This window comes from Erithacus rubecula (genome assembly GCF_903797595.1).
Source record: "Erithacus rubecula genome assembly, chromosome: 5".
Taxonomy (NCBI): domain Eukaryota; kingdom Metazoa; phylum Chordata; class Aves; order Passeriformes; family Muscicapidae; genus Erithacus; species Erithacus rubecula.
In genome coordinates, this window is record NC_136687.1 from 30,473,573 (window position 1) to 30,497,293 (window position 23,721).

The 23,721-nt window shown below is 37.8% G+C and overlaps 1 protein-coding gene across 1 annotated transcript; it reads right to left on the minus strand.

Moving 5' to 3' along the window:
• Positions 1 to 705: 705 nt before the first annotated feature.
• On the minus strand, positions 706 to 23,717 carry TRAPPC11 (trafficking protein particle complex subunit 11). Its single transcript, XM_079305626.1, has 29 exons — positions 23,288 to 23,717; positions 22,259 to 22,428; positions 21,781 to 21,851; positions 20,818 to 20,932; positions 18,397 to 18,496; positions 17,610 to 17,683; positions 17,288 to 17,384; positions 16,361 to 16,494; positions 15,892 to 16,039; positions 15,343 to 15,436; positions 14,919 to 14,998; positions 14,744 to 14,822; positions 14,605 to 14,659; positions 13,416 to 13,561; positions 12,320 to 12,381; positions 12,087 to 12,219; positions 11,387 to 11,517; positions 10,687 to 10,842; positions 9,997 to 10,184; positions 9,645 to 9,793; positions 7,973 to 8,094; positions 7,209 to 7,328; positions 6,788 to 6,853; positions 6,528 to 6,684; positions 4,838 to 4,946; positions 4,519 to 4,610; positions 3,511 to 3,644; positions 2,972 to 3,139; positions 706 to 1,495 (listed from the first exon to the last, which is right to left on the minus strand). The coding sequence occupies exons 1-29, from the start codon at positions 23,492 to 23,494 to the stop codon at positions 1,451 to 1,453; spliced, it is 3,402 nt and encodes a 1,133-aa protein (XP_079161752.1). The 5' UTR covers positions 23,495 to 23,717; the 3' UTR covers positions 706 to 1,450.
• Positions 23,718 to 23,721: the final 4 nt, after the last annotated feature.

Here is a 23,721-nt window from a genome sequence, read left to right on the forward strand (position 1 = left end):
TGGGGGAAGGCACCCAATTCTCTACCAAACACACTACTTGCATCAACATGTCTTTTAAGAAGCAGTAACAGAGGTGCCAGCATTGCTGCAACCTGAGTGGCTACTTATGAGAAAAAAATATCTGGAAAAGAAGTACATTTTCCACTCCTAAAAAAAAAAAAAAAAAAAAAAATAGAGAGAGAAAGATAAGATACCTATTCCATGACTGCCACTTAGTCAGTTCAGTACATTTCAGCATAGAACAAGGAAGATTAAATTGTTCTTCCCAGCACAGTTTGTTAGTCATCTTCTTATCCCCATCTATACATTGGAAAAACCCTCATAATACAACTACCTCTGCACTCCATGGAAAAACAATATATCCTCACACATTTTTTCAGGACTTCATTCATACTTTTCTTCAAGTATCACAGCTGTTATTTTGGACTTCAGTGTCATAGATGGATGCATCAGTCCACAAGTGAGATCAGGGTTACAAAAAAACTGTGAAAGCAATGCAGTAAGGGACAGTTTCAGCAGTACTCTGTCACAAGCAGTTTATTAGAACTTCACTTTGACAATAAATAAGGTATTTCCCAAGCAATCAAAATGTAATCATTTAGAAAGTTAAACAATGCAAATTTTCACAATGTAGTTTTTTATATATACATATTTGACTGTACTTTACACACCAGTTCATCCAGAGCTGTACAACACTAGCATATCTTTTGCCTTGTTTTTCTAAATTCACACAGCGGGAGACTATGAAGACATGAATTTAATCTGGAAACTGTGTGTGTAAAAGTAACCCCAAACCACATCAGCTCCAGGTTGGATAGTCCAACTGGTATGACTGAATCTCTGTTCCTTAGACTAGCTGCTGAATCCAAAATCAGATGTATGGCTTACCCAGAAGAAATAGTGCCTTTTGAGAGTTAGGATTTTAAAGGACTAGTAAGCTGCTCAATTGCAACAGTACAATGTAACCATTTGTAATTTACAGTGCTACTGTACAATCTGCTGTCTTCAACACAAGTGGCACAGGACAAACTTCTGTAAAAAATGATAATTTTCAATGTTGTAAATCTCTAATAGTAAATACAAACTTTGCACTTAAACTGTTAACTGTGAAAACATCTTTCAGGTTTGGTCAAATGAATTAGCATTTCTTCACTTAAATACTCAAGACATTTAATATGCCTCAATAACACTTTTAAGAGTTTGACATTCAAAATTAACTTCAAAAGAATGCTCCAGTTAAATAAAGCACCAAGATTTCCCCACGTGTTTGTTCCTTAAAGAAAGTCTATGGAATACTAGCCTTTTTTTTAAACATTAGTTCTACTAAGAGTTGTAATTTCAAAATAAAATTTAATTCTTATGGTTTGATCAAAGCCATGTTTCCAAAGTGAGCTTTACATATTCTGTGCAACATCCCATTTCCTTAAGTGCAGAGGTACAGGTCTCAAAGTCATGCAGCTGCAATCGAGTTGTCATCTGCTTGACGACCCTGAGGCTTTAAGAAAATAAAAACAAAGAATTTTTTAAAAAGAGAACAAATAAAAAAAAAAAAAAAAAGAAACAAAACAAGCCACCAAACAAACTCCCCTCAAAAAACCCAAACCCAGCCAAAAAACCCACACCCAGACAGAAAAGACAGACTACTAGGAAACCAACTCTGCAATACACTGTGCTGTCAACATAGCTCTGGTATTCAAGTGTAGCATTAAGCTTATTCTACTTCTATAGGTTTCCAAAAGTGGCACAAACACAAGAGGATATCCAACTGAAATTTCAGTTTGCACCCATGAGAACTTGGTAGAGACCTCAGCTCCTCAACTGCCCTGTTAAATGCCTTCTCCAAACACAGCTTAGCACAAGGCCTGGCTGAGCTCTGAGCATTCCTGCAGTACAGAAAGCTGATAATTATCAGTGTGCAAATCAGGAATTAGACTGACAGTTTCTTGAAGGAATTTTAAACAGCATCACTAGAGATAGAAGAGAGCAAGGAAGAAGTTTTAAAGAAGAATAGGCATCCTTACAATAAGGTTTTCTGAGGTTCTGACAACTCCAAAGCAAAAAACTCTGAAGCTTGAGAGTCCACAGTTTTATGAACACCACGCTTTAGATTAAAAATGCCTCTTCTATTTACTTAGGAGGAGACCCTGACAATCAACCTTGAAGAGCCAGTGACTGCCAGCATACTCAAAAAGTAACTTCTGCCTATCTCTTTTGGTTAAAACAAAATTGAAATAATGCCAGGCCTGTTTCCTAGAAGCGTGATTACAGATGTCTGAACAAGTCCATCTCAAATCATATAAACAAGTCACTGGGCTCCTTGCTTGTTAAGATTCTGAATAAAAAGTAAACAAAATATTTTGCAGACAGCAGTAGTGGAATGAGAAAGCACTGTTTTGGAAAAATGGATTTAAATGATTCTTAAGAAGTCAAAAGACCTGGTTTTTATGGCATGATTGAAGTGTCTTCGGAGTTATACCACTTATGAAAAAAATCTAGACTGATTCACTGACAGAATGTTTTTAAAAGTTATTTAAGGAGGTGTAGGGTGCTACAGTGTCTCTGAATCTAGTCATATGGGATGCTCACACTTTTTTCAGAAGTGTTATGAATTATGGTATTAAAAGCATTTGATTATTTAGCACCCTCTACTATGCTCAAAATAGAGGCTATTTTAAAACTTATTTTACAGAATGAGACATGGAACAGAACAACAGGGACATGACAAGCACATTCAGTTTGTTAATCTAGTGTAACCAAATACATACTGCTCTGAAACTGATTTCCTAAAGATTTTGGCTGACATCACTAATGCACAACACAAGATTTTTCAAATCAAGTAACCCTTCTATAAGTTGGACATTTTAGTCTGCTTATAGACTCTCAGCTTTGAACACAGCTGGGGTGGCTATCCCCAAAATCTGAGCAGACCCAAGGAGAACCTTTAACCACAAATCACTCCTCACAGCCTTACCTTTACAAAAATGTGTGTCGGTATGAAACGTCTGAGCAACTGATTGGTGAAGTTTGGGAATCTCATCAGGTTAACATGAAGAGAAGGTAACTGCTGGTACCCAGCCATCAGAGGATAGAAGTTATATAACATTTCCTGCTGTGTGCCAGGAAGGATTCTTAGTCGGATCTTAAAAAAAAAAAAGAAAAGAAAGTCACAACCATAGGTAAGTTCTTACTTTGTATTTATGCACTGGTTACTTTCTGAAGCTGGAAAGAATACAACTAATTTCCAATTCTAGTTAAACTATTGCTTCTATACTGAAACATCATGTTACCCATAAACAATACAACAAACATCTCCTACACAGGCCCTTTTTAAAGCCCTTTTTAAAATGGAGTCTGCATACATATATTCTTCCAGACAGAATTTACCATACTTTAAATATCTTAAAAGAAATTAGTTTGTCCTCTCTGTACATCAGTGTAACTCTAATCAATGTATTCTTCACTACCAGATAAACCAGCAGGATCAGTGAATGTGATCCTGTGATTCTGTACCTGTTTAAGGCCAGAGAACATGAAGGCATCACTGGGTTCCACAGACACCTCCACATCCTGGACTAAATTGGTCTTATTTTGCAGGTGATACCTGACAGGTAAGGACTCTCGGACTCGACCAAATGATGGCAGATCTTTGGAAAAAAAGCAAGTAATTTCAAATACAAAACACATCTTCAAATTCCACGAAATAAAAAAAAAAGTCTATTGCAAAAAGCAGTGAAAAGTTAACAAAAAAAAGATACAAGAACTAGGCATCCAAAGCAGTTCTGACAAGTTTTTTTAGAAACAGATTAAACAACAGAACATTACAGATTTTCAGTACCATGTTTCAACATCTAGTTACAAACCTCCCAGCTGCTAACACTGCTCAAGAATACTAACTAGGAAGTCACTTCCATTGCTGCTGACTATTTTCAGCTTACTAAGATCAGATACTGTCAGGAAGCTCCTTAGAAGTGTAACGGGAAGCAGGATAATGGAAGAATCTCAGTACAAATGAAACCAAGCTGAGAAAAGCATTGAAATTATGTGTGTTTGGTGGGCATTTCAATCCCCCTCTGTTCTTGTGCAGGTGAAGAGCTAGAAGAGAAACATTTCACCTGCCAACAAGCACCTCCAAATCTCCAGTCTGTTTCTTCCTGGGATGCACCCAGAATGTGGGTGGATGGAACAACTGTTGCCATAGGCATCTAAGAGAAACCTACTGGGAAGCAGCACCAGCAGAGGTAACTCCAGTCTATGTGCTGCCACATAACACAAGTCAAGTATTATCTCAACTCTGCTGACAGCTTTTAGGAGAACACATTTGTGTAACTACCTACCTCCTCTTCCCTTCAAGTGGGGAAAGAAGAGCAAGCCTTGAGGCAGTTCTTTCTCTAGCTCCATAATATTCAGCACCACTTTTCTGTATTTTGCTACAGTAAATTGAAGCTCTGGGTGCTGTAAAAATTTTTGGCAGTCATAAAAATTCTAATTGGGACATGCACGTTGCCAAATTAATATTACCTGCATTAACATGGAGGGGGATGCTCTCTACAATCACATGTGGAAGAGTGATGACTGTGTTAACAACAGGTACACTTTCCACAGGAGAACTTCTGCAGGAAAAAGTCAAATGCAGACCATGTTGAATACTATATTACACAAAGTATCAAGTAAGTATACAAACTAAGTAGGCCAAAAAGTCTAGACAGTGCTTGTTACAAAACTTTTGTTTTTTGCACTCCTCCCCACTCCCAAAAAAATCCCAAACCAAACAACTCACTATCATTCCTAAAAACAATCAGTTTACTTCCTCTCCTTATCAAGGCCAAGAGATGCTTACCTCCTCCAGGAGATTATATAACATCCAGTTGGCACTCCACTAGCATTAGTAACTGGAGGACATCGAAGGCAAAAGCACTCACTGGCACTCTCACCTGTCTGTAAAACAACTATCAGCAAGATTTTGTTTAAAATCAAAGCATAATAACAGCCTAAGCCACCACATCTAGAAATGTAATATGACACAAACACATGCATTCAGCCAGAAAGGCCTTTGAAGTGCTTTGCAAAGTATACCTACAAAATATAAATCATATATATACATATAAATCCAATAGATTGGGAAGTATTCCAATCCATAAAAAGGTAGCATACACAAATACATATACCTTTATTTTATGAACAGCATTGTATTATCTTTAATGTACACATAGAATGAGTCACTGCCAATTTAAAGTTCATAAACACACACAAAGAGCAAAACAACACCAATTCAAATTCCACACTTCTACAGCAGATTCCAAGACATCAGCACAAGATGCATCTGATGCTTGAAAATTAAAATTAACATGGACACATCCCCTCTCCCTCTCAAGTGGATGAGAACTGGGGAAGAGAAGGAATACAAGAAAAACCTATTGGCTTTTCATGGAACTGAGTTATCACTTTTCTTTTCCTTTCTCTCCAAAAAAACTTCAAAAAACAGAGCTTTTCCATGTAGAGAGTGATTTTAAAAAAGTACTAAGAAAAGAGTTTTCAGTAATTCAAAATTTATCATTGATATTTTAATAAACCATTTCAACCAAAAGATGAACAACTGAATGGTTGATATCTTCAGGGTTCACAAGTCCCGGCACCCAACTCTTTAGGAGCATCAACCAGAAGCCATGAAGGACAAGATGCCAGAGCTGAAGATGAAATATCATACTTTGAAGATGAAATTACTTGGAAAATAACTTATTTTTGCCAAGCAACGCTTGAATCAACAGAGCAAGTAGAGCCTTGCAAGTTCTTGATTGCATGAGTGGACAGCTGCCCTACAGCCACCTAGAACATCTCATTTGATCCAAAGTTTTGACAGCACACATAATTGACATCTCAGATGCCACAAATGCAAACACAAATGTTTTGTTGGAAGATTTTGGATCAGCTCTTCTTTTAAGTACTCCACTTATTTAACTCTAATGCTAACAAACTAGTTGTAATGGCTGAGATGTTAAGATAACATTTTAAAATGTAAGTAATAAGTTACTAAACTGTGGTAATATTGAAAAAAGATGGTTACTACTAGTTGTTCTTTATAGGCTACCCTTTCTAGCTTCACATTTTTCAATTTTGTGACTGCAGTCATGGACATGGATCACTGGCCTTTGGATACTGCCTCTATCACATAGTAAAGTGTTTACATTCCAGAAAGTATATATGGCTCAGAAACACTGGAAATACTGAGTATCTTTTCAAATGGATATCTAAGAAGTTGCACTTCAGGGGCTTTCAGTCATATCTATCCTATTTAGACTTTTGTTTACCATCCATCATCCAAGTGTATTTAGTTGACCTAGTGAAACAGAACTACATTTTAAAGCATGCTGCTGTCCAAGTTGTATTCTGGCAAGCAACTAGAGTACTAAGCAGCTTTCTTCTAGCTACAGTTCAACAAGCAAAACCTATTTGAAGTGCCCCCCTTTATTACTCCAAATTTATGCAAAAAGAGTCCTCCTGATAGAGAACATAACTCTAAGAAAACTTACCATTCTCCACATAAGATTCCAGTTGATCTACTGGGGCCATGGAAGCTGACAGCTGTAACTGGCTTGTAACAATAGTGAGAGGCCAAGGAGAGGCACTCAGGATGTCCGTCATCAGTAAAAATGGTATATCTGCAAATACTCTGTCCAAGTGCTCCAGCTGTCAAGACACACACAAGCTCTGACTATTTCTAACTAAACAGGCTGTGACTCCATCCAAAGTGCTGTGATTCCAAAACATGAACAACTTTTCAAAGACTTACCTTTGTGGAGACAAATTTGACAGCAACATCAAAAGGAAATACAGTGTCTATGGTTACAGTTTCATCCTTCAGAGGCAACAAAAGGGATGTGAAGAAGAGAGGAAAAAAGTTATAGTCAGCTTAAGGCCTGGCTATTGATGCAAAAGATTATTAATGTAAAGTTACTTTTAATCATTATTTTAAATCCTCCCCAGAGAAGAATGTATCTTTAAAGATATTTATGATTAAATATAGAAAACTTTTCTTCTGCTAATAATTATGGAATTGCTCATGCTAAAAAGGGCTATCATACTGCTGACTTAGCATTTATTCTATCCCTTGAAAAGGGCTCCAAGACACTTGAAATTACAGCTTTTAGAATATTTCTTGCATTTCACAAATTTATCTCTATAAAATGCAAATGGTGCATCTTTAAACCTACCCGGTGACATCTGCAGAGGATTTCTTTCCCCTCAACAACAGTGTTGATTAGATAAGAAATGTAAAACAGAAACATCCTTGCACCAACTGTTCCACAACGGATGTATATTGGTTTTTCCAGCTGCAAAATAAAGGAGAATCTATGAGCTATATGTAAGCTATAAATTAAGTCTAGAGCTGTCCAAAAGTTGATCATCTGACTTGATCCAACAGGGTAGCAGTAGAATTATTTTGACCATAATTTATCTCCTACAACGCATAATCTGGATCATGCAGTGAATGATTCTAACCAGAGCAGCACAACTCCAACTGCTTCACTGGATTTGTTTGTTCCAGATGCTTGTCTGTTACTTAACAATGCAAAAAAAGAACCATTACTGGGTAATATGTGACACAACCAACTTTGAACTTGCTAGTCACAACTTCAGGTTAGTGCATATTTGATCCTCTACCATCTTGAATCACACTTGTCTACTGTCCATTAAGCAGTGCATTTCATTAGCAGTTGAAATTAGTCTCCTTATTTCATATCTCCCAGCTGTACCATCAAACCTAGAATATACCTTATTCTCCAATTTAGTCCAAAAGGTGAGCTCATTAAAGGAATACTAAACTACATATAAACAGTAGGCAAAATATACCATAAGTATTTAATTTATTGGTTCAGATATCAGAAAGTAAGCTGAAGTCTGTCTATGAGAGTCTTTTATTAGTTGGTCCCTATTTTCTTGAGTGGGATATAGAAGTAAGGTTTAAAGCCTTGACCTTTTCTCCTGGTTGCAAGTCTCCTACAGGGATATCAGGAAGCAGTGCAGGAAAAGAGTCATCACATGCATCTGTTCCATGAAGAGTCACCTGAGTTTTCTGAGTCAGGTTGGCATCTTGCCCTAGGATTAAAAACAGTGTTTGTATCCACACAGGCTTACATCACTAAAGCATGAAAACAATAACTAAAAGTAAAATCTCAAAAAGCAATGCATGAGGAATTAACACAGTTCATTTTCTCGAGAATCTTTCAAAAGTACCAGCAGAAGATAGATTTGACAACACCTCAAAGTTCTCCAAATTTAAGTGTTTGCACCCTTGCAAGTTTGTTTCACTTCTTTGGGTCAGGAAAAAAAAAAAAATCTCAAAAATCAGAAATCATATCTAGATGTTCCCTACCATCTATTTAACACAACAGGATTATGTGATCCAAGATTTTTCTTGATACTCTATAATGAAGTAGAAAGGAAGTTTCACTGTTCTGTGATTCTTTTGTTTTCAAGAACTTGGTTTAATGATTTCACATATTTTTGAAACTCTTCTTTCAAGTCAGTTTTGAAAATACATAAAAAGAAATGTATAGATGTTAAATGACACCATTCTTCAGTCAGAGTTTAACTAGAATAATGGCACTACTGCAACTACATGGGATAATTTTCAAAGCAAAACAAGCCACATCCTGCCAAAAAGCTACAAGTGTGGAAAATACATCACCTTCTCTATAAATGAAATGTCAGATTTCAATTGTTCTTTTAAGGAAATCAGCAAACCCACACTGAATTTGCATATTCCACGTTAAAGAGATTAGATCAAGCAAGGAAAAAAAATTAAGAAAAACAAAAAGACCATGTATTAAACAGCTTCAGGAGCCAAGCCCAAACATTCAATTAAACAAGTTTCAAGAATTCTCCACTGACTTTAATGAACCATACAAATCTATAGAAAACAAGGTTCTATTTCAGAATACACAGAGCATATGGCATCCTATATGCTAATGACTTAAAAATAATTTTGCCTTCCATGATAATTGCTGCAAGGAGGCATACTGAGTATAACATTTGTGCTTCACACTCTGAAAACTGTCAGCAATATCTACATACAGATAGCTAGGACTCACACATACAATATTTACATTTTTTCTTTTGCTTTCTAAGAAATACTGCTTCAGTGCTCCATTGTTCCCTAAATTTCAAGTGGTTTAAAAGCCAAACCATGTTGTCCAGGGCAGGGAAAACAAAAAAAGCAGGGTGGGTGCCAGAGAAAACCCACAAAGTGTATATTTAGAAAACATTTATCTAGCACTGTCTAGTGCTTTCAGCTCAGCAAGAAAAATATCTCTGCTGGGGGAAAAGAAAAAAATTAGTTAAAAGTATACTGAATAAGAAGTTGGAAAGGAATGCAAAAGCTTTCACATTTTCTTTCCAATTTGTAAAGATTTATATTCTGAAAATAGCTATGTAAGCACCACAGACAAGCAGTGGTTAAAATAATCATAACTGAATGAGCCTTTTAGCTGTTGTTCTTACCACTGATATTTCATAATTCCCAAATTTCACTTTGGTTTGGCTTTTAATTACTGCAAGAAAACAGCTTACTATATTTCTCTGCATTGCATCCACAAAAAGGAGTCAATTATAAGATTGCTAGATTAAAAGAAAACAACCCCACATACCTGGCTTTAAACCTGCTGTAAGCTTGACATCTTTGGCCACTGTCTCCTCATGTGACTGGACAGTCACAATCAAACAATACATTTCATTAGTCAGGGCAGGAGGTTCATGACGGAGCTGAACAGAGATGTTTGGCACTCTAGAAATAATCCTTTAAGAGAAGAGACTCAGTTATTGTATCTTTCTAAAATAATTTGCTTTTAAGCCTAGTTTAAAGGAGGCTAAAGCACCCTGTAGTTTAAGAAAGTTCCCACAACTGGTGGCCTATTAAACTAAGAGATGAGAGACACCTGAAAAGCAATGTGATGGGAACAACTCAATAAAAAAAGATCAGTTTGGAGCCCAGTTACTCACATGGTGCTTGCCTGAATAGTCAAAGTGTCCCAGTGCACTTCATTGTCTGGAAGCTTAGGTCTTCTCTTGAAGGACCGTGCTGCCTGCAATGCTTCTTGAGAGGAGGAAGCATCTCCCCCTCCTCCTCGCCAGTTCAGAATCACACAGCGGCCAGATTCACTGCCCAGGATCAAATCCACAGAAGTGATCTGATAGACACAAATTTAAAACACCTACTGGTGACTCTTCCAAACACCTCTTGTAGGAATATAGTTTTCCAACATACACAAATGTAATAAACACATGTACCATCAAAAAGCTTCTGACAGCTTGGAGACTGAGAACTGCACCACCCCAGGACTTCATTTAATGAAACAGCAGTGGAAAAAGTATCCCTGTTCAGGTGCAAGCAGTGTAATTTCCTACCCTCCCAAAGTATTATACCACCACTCACTTTTTAAGTATTGCATACGTTAAAAGAAAAAATTAAAAATTTGTTAAACCAATGTTCAATTTTTGTGGTTGTCTTTGTGTTTTGTCATTGTCAATAGTTTCACTTACTTTTGATACTTCATTGAGTTTCATTGAGTATCTGATACTCAGACATTCAGAAATGCATGGGACTTTTTAACTGGTGCTAGATTAGGGGCACATGGTAGTTTGGGTTCATTGTATGTAACAGTAAGAAGGGTGCAAAACAAATGGACAAACCTCAATCTTCTTCCCTACATCTTCAGTTTTTGCAACAAACTTGAAAGAGAACTTTCTTGTTTTGCCAGGCACTAAGCACATTGTTCCTTGTGATGACTGTTCTAGAATATCACTTTTCTGATAGGCTTCTTCTACAACACAGTATTGGTTGTAATCCTACAATGGAGGAGTGAAGAAAAAAGTTGATACATTCAGATGGATGACATCCTTAGAGAGTAATGGCAATATAGCAAATATTAAGGCTCTTTGTCACTGGATCAATCTGTATGGGTTTTTCCCACTTGACACAGTATCAAAGGTAGACAAGCAAGTAATTACACTCCAATACTCTGACACAAGACATCCATAATATTAATATAACTTCATGAATCAGAAGAAATAAGCCATCAAAATGATTATTCTGAAACTTTAGCAAACTTCATAAAAAAACCCCAGATATGACAGATGAACGAATCAAACTGCATTTCAGAGTCTTATTTCAGTATCAATATACTTGTCAAAAGCAACAGCTAATGCATTAAAAACACAAACAAAAAAAAAATTTCAGCTTAAGTATAAACCATTTTTGGAAAAAAACTTTTTTTTTTTGTTGGTTTTTTTTTTTTTTTTTTTTTTTTTAATATTTAAAACCAATAAAATGCTATTCCATTCTTATTATCAGTTTCTATCACTAGGTCAGAGACAGTTAGAACACAGGTACCTGATTACTGAAACTGATGCAGAGCTTAGAAAACCTGATAGGATGAGGACAATCAGCTCTCAAGTATACATCAAACTGCACAGGAACATCAACATGAAAACTAGGAGCAAGAAATTTTGCTTTGCACTGTACTGGAATTAAAAAAAGAAAAGAAAAAAGAAACAAGAAATGGGTGTTAAACATAAACTATAACATTAAATTCCAGAAGCACACTCCTGAAATAATTGTGGCAAGAATTGTCCTGTGTATACTCTGTGAACTCTGCTTTGCAAGTGGACAAATTTGGCTACTAACACTTTTCAGCACTTGGCCAAAACCTTTGCAGAGGAGAGGAGATACAGATGTCCAGCAGAAAACAGACAGATCTGCACACTTGGATGCCACTCATGCCCCCTTTTCAATGGCAAGTATTACTTAGCATACATTCTGCCCTCTTTCCTCAGAGTCCTACTTCAAAGCACTCCAGAATGTCAGAAGTCTTTCACAAAGCAGGGAATTCTTAGTAATTCATATCAGGGATAAGAGATCACTGACTTCTCTCATTATTTCTTACCTTATTGATTTAGACAAAGAACAGAGCAAGGCTGGAATATTCTTGTTAGTTTTAATACACCCTTCACATTTTCATCCTAATTAGCTATTTTCAAGGTATACCTACATTCAAATTTATGATGTGGTGTAAGTTTGCTTTTTTACTTACCAAAAGGTATAAAATCCTGGACTTCTATTGTAAAAATATTACTGCCTGCCAAGGAAACACGGTCAGCCCACAATTTCTGTGATGCTTTCACAGCAGCAGTGTCACAATCAGGTTCAGGATCAGGACTTTCATTCTGTACACAGGCAAAGGATTACAAAGAGCAATAAAAGATAGTTACTAGACACTGACCACTCATTATTATTTAAAAGGGTAATTGGAGTTCTGCCACTTACCATCAGAACTTTTATGAGATTTTTTTCTATTCGAGATTTCTGTTCTTCTTTAAGAGTAGATGCTAATAAAGAGAACAAAAACATTACAAGACAGAAGCAAGGGTCTCTACTCTTTTTTAACTTAATAGTAAATCTCTCCCTCAGTTTGCATCTTTCAAATAACACATTCCAGAGGAAAAAAAAATTCTAACATCCATCTACCAGTAATGACATTCCCATTTACAATGTTTCCTCTTGTTTTCACTGGAACAAAGTAAAATATTTTTTTATTAGACAAGGATTTTGTAATTTATTAGAGCAAAGTCTCAGAAGAATAACACTTATACCTCCTTTATGCTTATGTTTAAAAACAGAAGAAAGCATAGACAAGTCTGGAACATGCAAAGAGGCCAGCTCAGACAATACTAGAAAAAAAACCAACAACTACAGAAGGTACAGGAAGAAACAAGGACTACTTAAAATAAGCATTCTTTTTTTGAAGAAAGGTGGTTTTGCATCATTCTCTTCTTCAGTACAAAGCAGAGTAGCCTGGCTAGCCCTAAGAAGATGCAAACACCTACACTAATAGTGCTATCAGCAATTTAGGGCCCAAAAGGATTATTTCTGCAATGTCAAGGGCCAGGCATTACACAGACCAGAGTGCTTGCATTGTTACTATGGAGCCACTGTATGCCACATTACTTCTCTAGAACATCCTGCATACATATTTTATCAGCAGAGTTCTATAAAGACTCTGGGAGAAGCATATTTGGGATGTTAAAGTCCGAAAAAATCGTGTTACCTTTATTGCTAGGAAAAATGTTTCTCTTTTAGCTATATCGTAGTTCTTTCCTATCCCAAAGCTCAGGAAGTTCCTGTTACATTATTTGAACAGTCTCAAATAAAGCTCTGTCTCTCAGATATCCTGACACAGCCTATTTGAATGCAATGAATTTTATAATAGAAGAGAAAGACAACTCAACTCCCAGTGTAGCATATAAGGTAGTAAAAATCCAGCACAACTACACAGTTATTTTGCAATCAAATAATCTTAAGTACTGTAAGCACTGTGTCTGACAAGGATTTGTCACATTTCAAAATATTAATAAAAGAATACCTCTGCCCAGTAGCTCTAAAGAGTATGTTATGTAATTTTTCAGCTGGGCCATCAGATATGAACATTTGAGTGCTGTTGTCAATATGGAAGTGAGGAGGGTCCACCATCCTTCGCTGCGATATTCACACATAACATAATCCAAGAGCCTGCAACACAGCAAAGTTCAGAGGAAACAAGTTACACTCACCAATATTTTTAGAAGCTTGCATTTATTTGGTATCATTAATACAAAATTCATCTCCACTAATAAAAATGCTAGTTTAAAGTCTCCTGTTTATACAAGGCAATGATTTATCAAAAACAGCATGAAACTATGATAAAGAAGCATTTATTCCTGAATTTTCTATTTTAAGCTAGAAAAATTTTCACAAGAAAGCTCATCTGTCTTCACATAAAGAACTAGCAAAACAATGACTGGATAGAAGTGCCTTAGTCCAATATTGCATTTAAAACATGCCTTACTATTGAATATGCAGTAAGTATTTAGAAAAACAAACCAAACCCCCACAATAAAGTCCCCTTCCAAACTAAAGGAGTTTAGTGTTCCTTAAGCCGTTTCTTTTCTCTCCTACTTCCTATCCTCTCTCTGTCTCTCTTCAAGGGTTTCAAAGGTCCACAACATATGCATCAATCAGGCAAAACAACACACCTTAATATATTCCTAATACTGACCACTGTTTGCTGTTACTAGTAAAGCAGAGAAGTGATATTTAACTCTTCTTAACAATTTCAGACGAGAATTTCTGCCTACTTCAGAGAAATCTACTTAAACAAGAAATGCTTGTTCATAGAGCAATCAGGCTTGACACAAACTGATCTGCTTATAATAGCCTATCTTCTCTTCCATGTAAAGTCCAGTCAGCTACTAACAAGTAAATGCATCTCTCCTACTTCAAACAAGACAGACAGACAGCATTCAATCAGTGAGCTAGAAAAAGATAGTATTTGCCCAATATGGCAAATTCCCACAACAGCTCAGAGCAGGAAATTTTTATGCTCTAATAACTGACTCATCTGTTTTACTTTCTTTAATTTAAGTGGGGTTTGTAGATTCAATGGCTTGTGCATCAATCACAGCCAGATACAAGGAGCATCTCACACAAGCTTCCAACATTATTCCAAAGCAATAGGGCATGGGGTCTTAGGGAGAAGATTGCATGAAAAAAAAGCAATAAAGAATGATACTCACTTCAAAGCTTTGGCATAATCTTTAGCATAGTAATATTCTTCTCCCATTTGAACCACTGGGGAAGAAAAAAAATCCAGATCACTACTGAAAGCCTTTGCAAAATTAAATTTAAGAAATGCATCTGATTATCTATACTCACTCAAATGACTTTTCATTCTTGGACATTTGTATTTCTTGAACTGTGCGACAGCATTACTCAACAAAGTGATTATTAGCTCCTAGCAGATAAAACCATTACTGATATCATTATATATGCAAACATTAGTGTCATGTTAAAAAAAACAGATTTTTTTTTTTTTAAGAATAAAACTTACCGAGTGAAGAACATTTTTCTCTTTTAACTGTAGGGATAAAATCCCCATTTTCTCCTTTTCAGGATCAGAAAGATCAAAGCCTGCATAAGACAAAGAAAAAAAAATCCATGAAACAGGAATTCTGTCCAGACCTAACGGGAATAATTTATACTGTGAACAATATGCAATACCAGCTTCAACTCAAACATACTCACCTATTCTTTTACCTCACAGATATATCTCCCTAGAAGGGAAATTCTAGAACACAATTACCTTTCCCTTTGTTTTCAAGAATTTATCCAAAATCAGCAAATTACAGTAAAACCATCTAGTCCTTATACCTTTTAACACTTAAAATGTGCACATTAGGAGAAATCAGCCCTTTTCTAATTTGATCTCAAAGAAGGATTCAAGATTATATTTCTGTAGCAGTAGAGAAACATACTTAATATTCCTTGCCGCCATGGTCTTTGCCCATAGAAGTCAAGCACTCCAGTTTGTGTTTCCAGGGGATCCGGATTGGGATATGTCACAGAGGACTGTAAATTCAAATATAGTAATTAAAAGGGTTCCTGTTTCATTTTCTGCCAGGCAAGGGTTAGAAAAATACTAAAAAATACCCCCACCCCCATATCCTAGTACTAATGCTCTTGTTATTCTGCTTCCTGTAAGTTACCAGATAAAGTGCACATAAAAATATACTGGAAAAACAAAGTGAGTTTTCAAATATCCATAGATGCAAAAGTATATTAAAAAAAAAAAAAAAAATTAGAACGTCAGAATTATTGGTAAATAAATAAATACTAATACATTTGTTCTGGGACAACCTTTTCCATACATAAGGAACACATGTAATGTTAACAAGCATACAAAGACATATATCCTTTCCTTGGATTTAATTTACACATGTTACAGATTGTCCCACTTCCATTTAAGATACATTAGCAAATTCACTATCTGGTTAGTTACAGAGCAATTCCCCCTCCCAACTTACATCATGGTTACAAAGCATACTTGCTAGCTGTTTCCGTTCCTGTGCATAGTAGGCTGCCTGCTGGTAATAGAAACCTGGATTCTGAGTTTGAATTGCTGTCAATCCCAGCTTAATTGCTTCATCAAACAAGTCACCAAAAGCCTGAAATCTGTTAAAAAAACATTTATTATGAAGATTATGTACAGAACAGCAATATGAACTGAAAGGTATCCTACAAATAAAAGTTCTGGTTACTCAAGGCATGACATTTCTCTGTACTTTTGCATCTAAGTTCTACAGCTGCATTTGTTCAATACTTTGTTCATTCAAAGAGAAAAGTAGTCAATGATCAGTGCAGAACAGAACAACAGTTTATGTTATGTCCTTGTGTATCTCTTAGGTAGAGAACTATGACTTTGTATCTTGTCAAGACAAATAAACCTTGAATGAATGTTCAGTTTATCTAAAACACTAGTAGGCAAAAACATACTGTTTAGACATCCAGGCAGCATGCTCAAAAGCCAGCTCTGCACTTCCTATTTTCTTCTTGCATAGGTCAATATGCTTCCTGAACTGTGCAATAGCATCCAGTGGAGTATTATGTTGAAAACAGAGGCGACAGATCTAGGAAAAGAATAACATGAACAACCACTGTTAGGCTGCTAAGGATTAGCACTCAACCCCACCACTCCCCCAGCTAATTTTACATATTTCTGAAGGGCAAAAATTGCATAAAAAACAAAGGAAGAAATGTAGATGTAAACCATAATGCATTACACCTCAAACCATACGGTTCTCTATTTCACCTAGTACTATTTATCATTCTGTTCTTGCCCAAGACATCAATGGAAGAGTGCAAACTCACTGCCAAATATAACAGGGAACTTCAGAGCCTCTAGAAAGACCATTATTTTGAAGCCTGCAGTCTGCAAATGGAATTTGATGGAATACAACTCCAAAATTCTTTTAAGTGGTGGGATAGTTTTGCTTCACCTAAAAGTCCTCAAAATACCACAAAAGTACAGGCTGATTTTTAGAGAGTTACTTTCTTTCCCCCAACAAGCAGTAACTGAACTATAGTGGCTTAAGATTTGCAAGAAGACAAAAACATTAATGGAACAAGCAGCCCTGGTGTTCACCTTCCCTGCACAGAGTAAGAGTTAGACTCTAGTCTTACAGAAGACTGTATCTCTAACTCAAATCCTTCAAGATAATCCCAAACCTCAGCTAAATATCTTTTGTGTAGAATTCAAAAGTTTCTGCTAGTCTGAGCATAGTTGGTGTTCTAATGATAACTCTAATCCATCTCTGTGAAAGCAATACAAAACTGAACTTTACAATCTTTCCCCATTAATCAATTGCATCAACTTTTTTCTCCTAAGTAATTGCTGTGAAAGACTAGAAGTACAGTTGTTACCTTGTAATTTATAAATCCTGCCATGGTCTTGATTTCCAGCATGTTTGTTTCATGAGCCCTCAATTCATGCACAAGATTATAGGCAGTTCTGTAATTCCTAAGCAGGAATATTTAGAGTTAAAACACACATGGTAAAAAAGTTCCAGAACAGGACTGCCAACAGTGAAAAACAGCCCTCCAATCAGAACATTCTTCCCAATGAAGAACTTGCCCCTTACATAAATGTTTAAATAATTCTGCATTCAGGAAAATATTTGTCACAGTTTATGGCTTAGCAGTAATTTGGGGTAGAGAGGGTGGGGGAAGACAACATGAGTCTTACTTGAGAGCATTCTGTGTATCCTGTTTCAGCTCACTGAAGAAGGCTATTTTGAACTGGTGTCTAACAAACAAAAGCTGCAAAACAGAAGCAGTGAACATCATTCACAAACATCCAAACATACCCTGTTACCTACAGAGAGATACATAATACAGCACTTGACTGGGAAAACTGACAGTGCAACTGTTTCCTCATAGTTCTGTCTGCCACCATGACCCAGCAGTGATCTCTCAATAGATTCAATCTATTCAGAGCCTGTTACCCTGACACAAGGGAGAGGCTTTGTAACACCCCAAAATCTCTATGCCAACAGAGCTGATTGTGGTTTGGAGCTCACCACTTGGATTCCAGCTTCCAAGAGAGCAAAGCTGACAATTGTAACAGAACATAATGTGCCTGAGTGGATTTGAAAAGCAAAAGTTTAAAAACTGAAATCAAGTGCAACTCTGAGTACAAAATATCTAAGGGAAGCGCATCCCACAACTTAAGATAATACACTCAAATCGACTAAATCATGTAAATAAATGAGAAGTTTTTAATTTTTTAATCTGAGAACGTAATTTTGCCCTGCAGCTCTCTAAGAAAGATGTGAGAAAGACAAATGTAAGACCAAAACCAATCAAAATAAAAGTTTAAATTGCAGAAAACAGAACCAGATTTACTTCCTATACTGAGAGGACATCTCAAATTGGAAGGGGGGGAATAAAAACATTTAAGCAACAAACCCTTATTTTCATGTTTTAAATTACAATATAAAATGCACAAAATTTTAAAAATAGGGTAACATTACCTGATGAGTGGTTTTGTTCAAGAATTCCTTATGAGATTTAACTCTTCTTATTTCTGTATAATAGTAAGTCTGTGCATGCTCATAGAAAGCATTTTCCAACCTGCAACAAAGTTGCTCATAAGTGTCACAAAGTTTCTCCCACATACAAAGAAATTCTAAAGTTCTTCAAAATAAGTTACTTTTAATTGTGTTTATTTTAGTGTTGGCAAAGGACACTGTGGTATTACTATACTCCTCTTTAAGTTACCACACAGGGTAAGAGTCTGCAAACCAAATCTTTTCACAAAAGGGGTAGCAATAAATAGAACACATAAGTTTGGGAGCTTTATATACTAACTTCTAATACAACAAACTCTAGTATTTAATTTAAGATAGTCTCAGGATAAGCTGTTTTGATTTTGGAAGGTAATAGAAAGTTGAGAGATGCCCCTCAGTCAAAACAAGAACACCCTGCTGAGGCTCACACAATACATCTGAACAGCATCTTATTTGCTGGACTGTGGGGGAAGGAGTGGGAAGGAAAAAATAGCAGTAAATAAAATGATGAGGGTACAGACTAGGTTTCATCATTCTGTCCAAACATCAACAGCTACCTTGGCTGAAGAGGTCACAGTAGAACTTGTCTGCAAGAGAAATAGCCCAAGGCAACCACAGGGGGAGATGACAAAGCGACAAGAACACCAAATGCAATATGAGACTGAGGAGGATCTAAGGAGCATATGATGTATAATCAAGCTGTAAGGAGTAAAATCAACTAGAATAAGATCAGAACCCAGGAGAAGAATACATGCAACAGCACTGACACATGCAGGAAATAAAGACTGAAGTACCAGTTCTGTTCTTATAACCTCTATTTAGCATCAAAAAGTATGAAAAGCTAGAAGTAATGGTTATTTTATTTTGATCAATTCCAGTGGCAGTTTGTGAGCAGCATGGATACAGTAACAGCATTCATTTATGTTGAGAATTATACTGTTTACACATAAATATGAGTGTGGAAAAGAGTTAGCCTCAGACTGTGACCCATCCTCTCCCTGAGAATATATGGAAAAATTATAACTAATTATAGTAAAACATAATTTGCCTTAGTTTGAGCCCTTCTTTTAGATCTACACATAAGTGTCTACCATTCCTCAATCTGCTTTTGAAAGGCCTTCCTAATTTATTTCAAGTTGTAGTACACGTAAATATCAAAACAGAAGGCACAAGAAATGTATAAAATGGCAAAGACATAATATTTGCAACTCAGATGTCACTTAGCATAAATAGAGAGAACTACATGGCCAGGAAGTGGAAGGGGGAAAAAAACCAAAAGCCTGCTAAGAGTTAAACCTAAAAACATAATTTTATGGAAAATTGTTTAGAATCAGCAGGGCCAAGACCACTGTAGAAATAGAAAAACCCACTTTACCCCTACCTGGGGAACATCTTGAGATATCTGATAATATTCCTTTAAAAGCAACATCTTTGACTGTCATTACTAAAACTCACAGAGAAATGAAATTGCATGGAATTCATCAGAATAACCTGAAGAATTCCAGCAAACAGGTAAAACATTCACTGCTGGTCTACCATGAGTGTGCCACAGAGCATTCATGTTAACCTATGACCTCTCAAATTCTCCATTAGAATAATGGGGTTGTTTAGATCAGAAAAGACCTTTCAGATCATCAAACTCAACTGTCAACCTGTTACCAAACCCACCACTAAGCCCATCCTACTGTCCCTAAGCACAGCATCTACATGCCTTTTAAATAAGCTTTAATTGATGATCCAACCTCTTCCCTAGGCAGTCTGTTACAATGCTTAATAACCCCTTTGGTGAAGAACTTTTTCCTAATATCCAATCTAAATCTCCCCTGATGCAACTTAAGCCATTTCTTCTCATCCTATGGCTTGAGGGGAAGCCCTGGGGAAGAGACTAACCTGCACTCCACTACAGCCTCCTTTCAGGGAGTTGTAGAGAGCAATAAGATCTTCCCCTAGCCTCCCTTTGCCCAGACTAACAATCCCCCAGCTCCCTCAGCTGCTCCTCATAAGGCTTTGCTCCAGACTGTTCACAAGCTCTGTTGCCCTTTTCTGGACACACTCTAGCACCTCAGCATCTTCCTTGAACTGAGGTGCCCAGAACTGGACACAGCACTGCATGGACTTCCATCCACTACCTCCACTGAGCCAGCAGAATGAAGGGCCTGGCCAGCACCAATAGTCCAACACTGGCATGCTCACCCCAGGCTTATTTTTAGTGAAACTGGTTCTAACCCTTTCTCACTTTAATGCCTCTTCAGTAAGCTCTGTTAACTCTTGTGTGCTGATCCTTCTTCCCCTTTGAGACAAGTGTACACCATCTGCTGCCAGGTGTCATGTAAGTCAACCCATGGACAGCAAACAGAGCAAGACAGGGAGTTTACAGTCACTTACCTAATAATATAGCCAACAAGATGATCAGTGTGTGGAAGTACAAAGAGTGATTTTCCAGAAAGGTCACAAGCATTACATAGAGCTGCAGCCCTCTCTGATGCAATAACATCTTCCCCTAGTGAAGTCAAGGAAAGCATAAGTAAGTGGAATGTGGTGCTGCAATGTCAAACTAGTTCTAAAAGCTTAAAGGTCAGGTTATGAACCTTAGGTAGACCAAAAGGTCTAAACAGTATGGAAAAACACAATAAAGATAAAACCAAGAGCACATTCTTTCTTACTTCTTTAGAGTACTATATGCTTCATCCAGCAGAACATATTGCAGAAACTTTCTAGCAGTTTTTGGCAAAAAATTACAAGTATGATGTTTTTCATCTCTCACAGAATTAAATATCCTGTGTCTTAAGAAATACAATAGCATCCAGGAAAGGCAAACACATATAGCAGGTAGAGCAAAAAACAAAAAATGGTTTGCCAGACACTAGAAAGCAACAGTAGCTCTACAGAAATGTAAAGTTAAAGTGTATCACATTTCACAGTTCCACATGGCTTCAAAATTTGATTGATTAAAATCAAGTTAAGACAAAAGACCTCTGTAGGTACCAAATACTCTAAGTGCTCAGTGCTTTTACTGGTTTTCCTGATCTCAAGGGATGTTTAAAATGCCTTGCTTACAAGAAGGCAGGTCAGATGTATTACCATATAAAGCATCTCTGATACTGTGTATCAAAAACTGCATTTGGACTTACAAGGGAGAAGTCAGGGAAAAAAGTATCAAGTGTTTAGGGTCAACTGTCCTGAGTGCTCTGTTTATCCTTACACCTTCCTGCAGTCACAGTGCATTTAATGAATGTAGATGACACCAGATGAAGAACCACAGATAATGTGACAAACCAAAGTCAGCTCAGCCCACTGGGCCTTCTGAAAAATGAGAACTTTATAATTCTGCATAGAGTTTTCAAGTACCTGGAGGCAATGGTGTTTTTTTCTGAATCAAAACCACAGCAACTTTGGTATTTCTTCCCTGCAAACTTTGCCTAAAATAAAGACAACATAGCACAGTGACAAGGTTTCACTTCTTATTTCTGAATAACCAGAACAAAATAAGATTTTGGTCTAGATAGAAGCACTGAAAGAATGCTACAAAGGAGAAAAAGTCAAACAGCACAATATACTCTAACATTCAGAGAATGCTGTCCTCCCTCTATTGGGACAGAACAATTGTGCTGAGTTTAGCAAGTAAAATTTCAGAGGCTGTTTTCACTTAAGTAACTTCTGCAAATAAATAATTTAAAAAGTTCTTTACTGTGAGTTGTTTATTATAAAGCAAAGTTCAAATCGATTTAAGGAAAAAAACCCATACATTCTAGAAGGCAAAGAGATTCTGCAATTCACACTTATATTAGCTTGCAGTACATTATGATCCAAGTGAAAAAGAATCTACCTGACAATTTCAACTCGAGTAGCACACTCCAACTGTTTTTCCTTCCACTGTGGCTCATCCCAGTCTAGTTCATAGAATACCACCACAAGTGCTGGAACCAAATTCAGGTGTTTGTTCATCCAACCAGTCTTCAGGATTCCTTTTGGAATATACCACTCATAGGATGTCCTCTGAAAATATTGAAGCAAGCCACAAAATCCATTTACAAACATTTCTAGCAGGAGAAAGAGAATAACGTCTATATTCTTGTCACTTAATAAGTTTGTCATCTTTCCTTTAACATTGCTCCCCTCAAGCCTTTACTTCCTATTAAGCCATATCCCCCAATAGCTCAGGCACCAGGGCCTGATGTCTGAGATATTAGCAGCAAGAAACAACAGATTCCAGGAAGACTGAAGAGGTTCAAGCTCAGGAGCATGTCTCATACATTGCCATGAAATACTAGGTTCAATTGAAAACAGTGATCTCAAAAGAGTGCAAGGACACACCAGTTTAGACTCCTTGTCTTTGCCAGCATCATGCTTCTTAACTTGCCATTGCAAAGCAGAGATATTCCTTCTGCTGTGTTTCACCCAGTTAAAGCGAAAAGTTTTGTAAAAATAGCTTTATGGGTTAGGCAGGGGTTTTTAAAGACTATGTTAAGTATCTAGTTTCTCCAAAGTTAAATGTTGGGTTTCATTAAAGCTCAGATTTCACAAGGTACCTTAATGCCATATAGAAGAGTAGCAATTACTTTAAAAAGTAAAGCATAGGGGTTTCTCTGCTTCTGGCTCACGAGCTAAGGCACCCCTACATTTCCTACGGACCCACAGCGCTCCATCACAACGCCCTCGGCTTCCCCTTCGCCCTCACAATTTCCCTGAGCCGAAGCTCCCACCCTTCCCCTCCAGCCTGGGGGAAGCGAGGAGCGGCAGAGCGCGGTGCCAGCCCGGGCAGACGGAGCACAGCCCTTCCCGCAGGGAGCCGCCGACCCGCAGCGCTCCCGGCGGCTCCCGCTGGGACCCCGCAGGACGGGGCGCCGCTCGCTACCTTCGTCCGGCACTTGGGGTACTCGTGGTCGCCGGGCAGCACTTTGAAGGAGATGGGGACGCGGTCGGCCCTGCGGTTGGCGCAGAAGGCGTCCCACACGGCGCGGTGCACGGCGTTGTACACCACGTCCAGGCCGGTGAGCGTGACGAACGCCATGGGCCGGCAGCACAGCTCCACCGGGAAGTCCCAGTGAGTCGGAGGGGTCATCGTGCGCCCGGGACGGCGGCCTGCGAGGCGGCGGAATGGCGGCGGGAGGGCGGCCCAGGCCGGCCACAAGAGCGCCCCGCTGTCCCGGGCCCGTGTTCCCCGTAGCGCCGCTCACCGCGGCGGGATGGAGCCGGGAAGCGCCGGGAAGGGCCAGCTGGGAGCGGCCGCGGGTCACGGGAGGCGGCGCGGGCGGGCCGCCGCCTCAGGAAGCGAGCGCCGGGCAGCGT